Raw genomic sequence first — 4,334 nt, 5'->3', positions numbered from 1 at the left:
GGTATCAGTGGTGGATATGAATGGTGGGAGTCATCCTGCAGCATGACATCTTCAAGTTACAGGGAGTTATTCTCACTGCTATCACTAAATATTGAAGCTTTTCCCTTTTCTGGATTTTGTAGGGCTCTGTGTGTAGTTCCAAGTTACTAACATGTGCAGGACCAACAGAAAATAAGGTGACAACCTGCAGGGCTTACTGTGACAAAACTGTGACAATGTTAATGGGAGCAGCAACCTGTCAGGGCCTGGGGCAGAAAGAAATCCCAGCACTGAGGAGTTTGAAAAACAAAGCACCAGAAAATATCTTTAATAACAAAACAGGTTGTTTTTACAGAGAAATCCTGACAGCAGGTCAAGCAGGGGTGAAATGTTCCGAGGCAGCAGCAGTTCTGCACACCAGGGTGTGGAGTGTGGACAGGGCCAATCCTGCCAGGCTCTGCTGCATGACTCCAGTTTTTGGTCAGTGAAATGGGTCTCTTTGTGCCCACCTGGCACAGAAGTGGTGCAGGTGTCTGACTTCATTTCCCACCCAGGGTGCTGGTGGCTCCTCACTGCTTGACCAGACACTGTTCCAGAGCTGCCATTCCGTACAGGTTGGCCCACTCCGTGCCATGGTGGGCCAGGATCACATCCCTGCAGGGCTCACTGGCTCTGGCCAGCGCCACCAGCACTCCCTGGAACGCAGTGATGAGCTCAAAATCCAGGGAGGCTGGAGAGACACGGGACAGCAGCTCCGAGAGCCCTTCCAGCCAGCGCGCCCGCAGCACGGCCGGAGGCAGCCAGGGGAACAGCGGGATGCAGCCGGCCAGGGCCTGCATTCCCAGGAACCACAGCTCCTGGATGTCATCCCAGGCACCCCTGTAGGCAGGAGACACGGCCAGGGCCAGGCTGTCACTGCCAGGGTCTGCCTGGGCCGTGTGGGCCTGCGAGAGGAACCGAAGGGTGGCTCCGAAAAACTCCTTGGCAGACTGTGTTCCCTGAAGGGCTGGGAGAAAAAAGGGAATTAGTGACTCAACACAGAACTTGCTCAGTCAAAGGGGGGCCCTGTGGTGGGTCTGTGTGCAGCAGGGCTTCCAGGGAGAGCAGGACAACATCCTCCTGCCCTAGATATCTCTTAATCCCAGCACATCAGCCTGCCGAATGTTCTGCATGTTCCTTGCTCCCCCAGATTTTTGGTTTCTCACTTTTCCAGTGATAAACTGGACCAGTTTCCCTTCTATTTTCTTTCTCCAGGCCACCCACCTGTGCAGAGCAACGTGGGCTTTGCCAGTGGGAGCTCCTCTTACCTGCTGAGTCTGAGAGGATCCTGGCCAGCATCAGCCCCAGAGTGGCAACGTTCGCCGCCAGAACCAGGTGATGTTCCTGGGGCAGCAGAAGTGGGAGAGACTTCAGCAACACATCCAGCAAGGAGGAAAAGGCTTTGTCTTGCCTAGAGAGAACACAAACCCCAAGACATTTCCTGAGCAGAGCCAGAAGCACCTGAAAATGTCAAGGTTAAACGCAGCATCAAAAACGTAATGAAACCGGGGTTGAGAAAGGAACATCCCTTTTCAGCGTGGTGTGTTAACAGATCCTCGAGCACACTGCACAAGGCACCCTCCTTTTTCTTCCCACTGCCAACCTCAGAGCTCAGTTCCTCCCCACAGCTCTGTTACCTGACCAGGTCTGGAGCAGTCACCACCAGGTTGAGGAAAATGCCACACAGGGTCTGCAGGCTCATCTCAGTGCTCGTCAGGGGTGCTGGGGCCGTGGGCTCGGAGCTCAGAACCTCCCACTGATGGAGGAAGTACTCACACAGCAGTGCTGGTGCCCCTTGGGAGACCAGGATGGCCCGGGGCCTGTCCTCTGCTGTCAAATGGCAAAAACCAGGTAGCAGAAACCTGGAAGGGGAAAGAAGTTGGAAGCATGAGGTAGAATGGGTCTAAGCCCTGCATTTATATCCATCGGGGGTAAAAATCCCCATGGAATCAGCACTGAGGGGAGAATGGAAAAGAGCAAAATATTTGACAGGGCTGTGCTGAAATGCAGCAGCTCTGTGCTTAAAATACTCACCTCAGAGCATCCTGGGGTAAGGCAGGGCCCTCGGTGCTGCCCAGCTCTGCCTGGGGAAGACTCACAGCTGGGCTGCCCTCCTTGAAAAGCTTCCTGGCATAATGAACAAGGAAGGGCAAGAGCTCACAGATTTCCTGCTTGAGGGACGATGTTTCTTCTGCCATCCAGGCTCCAAGGACTCGGACAGAAGCAAATATGAAAGGATCTTGTAGATCCTCCTGTTTAACCTGCATGAAGAAAGCAAAGTGACACTTGAGGGCCACTGTGCATCGAACTACCACAGGTCTGGAAGCCACAGTGGGCCAAGAGGCACATTTGGCTCTCTGCAGAGACACCCCAAAACCTGATTTTCATTCGAAGTCCTGCATTACCTGTCTCAGGTAGAATATTACAGCTCCAAATGCCTCCTCCATAATCCTCATGAGCTGCACTTTTTGCACCTCGTCCAGCAGCGGGTTCTCTTCCCTCAGGCACTCCTGGATCCCCATCTCCATAAGGACATAGCAGGCTGTCACCACTTCTTTCTTGCCCTCCAGCTCCACGGGATCTGGCTCCTCCAGGGTCAGGCGGACCTCCACACAAGCCAGGTTCACCAGCAAGGCCAGGAACTTGCTGCCAGCACTCCCTGCTGGGATCCACTCTGCCCCACAGGCCTGAACGAGGCCGGCTGCGAGCTTCAGCGCGGGGTCCCGCTGCGACTGGCTGAGTTTGCTGCCCAAAATGTCAGCCAGCCCTTTGTACACCCTGTGGAGGCACTCGGAGCCCTGCGAGTCCCGCGTGAGTGGAGCTGACAGGGGGATGAAGTGAGGCAGAACCTCGCACAGCTCAAACTTGGTCATGTCCTCAGCCTTGAGGAAGTCACTGGAGAGCTTGCTGAGCACGGCCAGGAGCTGTGCAGCATCCCTCTGCCAGCACCTGGCCTCTGCTACGGCCAACAGCCCCAGGAGCAGCGTCAGGGCACGGTCAGAGCCGTGGCCGCCGCTCAGGTAGGCCTGGCACAGGGCAGACACCGTCCCTTTGGCAACCAGCTCCCTGGGGCCCCTGGCCGTGGCCAGGACAGCGCTCAGGCACTGGTACACATCGTCCACCATGGATGTGCAGTCAGGGGGACAGGGGGAAAGCAGGACCTCGTTGAAGGTGGGGATTTTGTTGAGGACCTGGGAGTGCCCGGCCAGCTCCGGGTCGGTGCAGAAGCAGGCGAGCAGCGTGAGGCCGAGGGCGCGGAAGGTGTGCGGGGGGCAGCCGGGTGGGGGCTGCCCCGAGATCAGCAGCCGGGTTGGGAATGTGAATCCGATGGCATCGAAGATCTGCCGGCGGGTCTTGGCATCCACCTCCCCGGCCCTGACCGCTTTGGTCACCTGCGAGGCAAAACAGAGGTGAGAGCGAGAATAGCAGGAGGGTTTGCTACCTTTACAGGACTGGATGGGCAAATCAGAAGCCTGAACAGCTTTAATTAGGACAGGGAAGCACCCACTGAGTGGACACTTGGTCCAGGCGCTGATCCAGGGGTTTGCCGGGGGGTTCCAATGTGACAGCACTGACCACCCTCCACACATTCAGGTCAAGGCCAGGCTCCCTCGCCTTGCTCTGGGAACCCCAAGGCACTGATGCAGCTTGCTCAGATCTCCCGATCCCCACCCGCCCGCGTCTCCCGGGCACTCCCGTGTCCAGCGGGGGATCCGGCCTCCCCTCTGCCCGCCCCCGAGGAGACGCCGCGGTCCCTCACCAGGAGCAGCGCCGCGAAGTGCTCGCTGTCGTTCCTCGCGTCCCTGAGCACACCGAGGCACCGCTTCAGCGTGGCGTGCCCGTCCCCGGAGTCCGAGGCCATGGCGGGGAAGCAGCGGCTGAAGGACGGGAATGGGGAAAAACCCCGGCAGCCTCCCCTCAGCCCTTCCCCTCCCCTCAGCCCTTCCCCTCAGCCCTTCCCCTCCCGGCGCCCCTCCCGCGGCCGCGCGCGGCCCCTCCAGCCAATCCGCGCGCCGCCCCCGCGCCGCGGGCCAACCGCCGGCCGCCTTGTTGGGCGGCGCCCGAAGCCGCCGCCTCCGCGGCCCAACTGCGGGCAAATCACCTGTGGCTGCGCGGCCGCCGCGCCCGCCCCGCCCGGTGTCACCGGGGCCGGCGGGGAGGGCGGCGGGGGAGCGAGCGGCGGTCCCGGCGGCTGCCCGGCCCCGGCACTGCCCCCCGCGCTGCTCCCGCACGGCCAGGCCCGGCCGCGCTGCCGCGGCGGTTCAGCTTCCGGGTGAGGGTGCGCTGGCGCTGCCATGGCCGCGGGGAGGGAGGCC

The 4,334-nt window shown here is 59.9% G+C and overlaps 1 protein-coding gene across 1 annotated transcript; it reads right to left on the bottom strand.

The window, feature by feature from the left end:
* Positions 1-277: 277 nt before the first annotated feature.
* On the bottom strand, positions 278-3,984 carry NCDN (neurochondrin). The gene is made up of 6 exons (XM_027900035.1): positions 3,779-3,984; positions 2,424-3,410; positions 2,053-2,279; positions 1,656-1,880; positions 1,287-1,429; positions 278-985 (listed from the first exon to the last, which is right to left on the bottom strand). The coding sequence occupies exons 1-6, from the start codon at positions 3,878-3,880 to the stop codon at positions 549-551; spliced, it is 2,121 nt and encodes a 706-aa protein (XP_027755836.1). The 5' UTR covers positions 3,881-3,984; the 3' UTR covers positions 278-548.
* Positions 3,985-4,334: the final 350 nt, after the last annotated feature.

This window comes from Empidonax traillii, unplaced genomic scaffold, assembly GCF_003031625.1.
Source record: "Empidonax traillii isolate 1590-97213 ecotype Southwest subspecies unplaced genomic scaffold, ASM303162v1 scaffold700:size438121, whole genome shotgun sequence".
Classification (NCBI taxonomy): Eukaryota; Metazoa; Chordata; class Aves; order Passeriformes; family Tyrannidae; genus Empidonax; species Empidonax traillii.
This window is presented reverse-complemented; position numbering and strand designations above follow the sequence as displayed.

Coding starts and splice junctions, on each gene's coding strand:
- NCDN (XM_027900035.1), bottom strand. CDS start 3,880: ATGGCCTCGGACTCCGGGGACGGGCACGCCACGCTGAAGCGGTGCCTC. Junction 1,430..1,655: donor ACTGCTCCAGACCTGGTCAG/GTAACAGAGCTG, acceptor TGTTCTCTCTAG/GCAAGACAAAGCCTTTTCCT. Junction 986..1,286: donor GATCCTCTCAGACTCAGCAG/GTAAGAGGAGCT, acceptor TTTTTCTCCCAG/CCCTTCAGGGAACACAGTCT.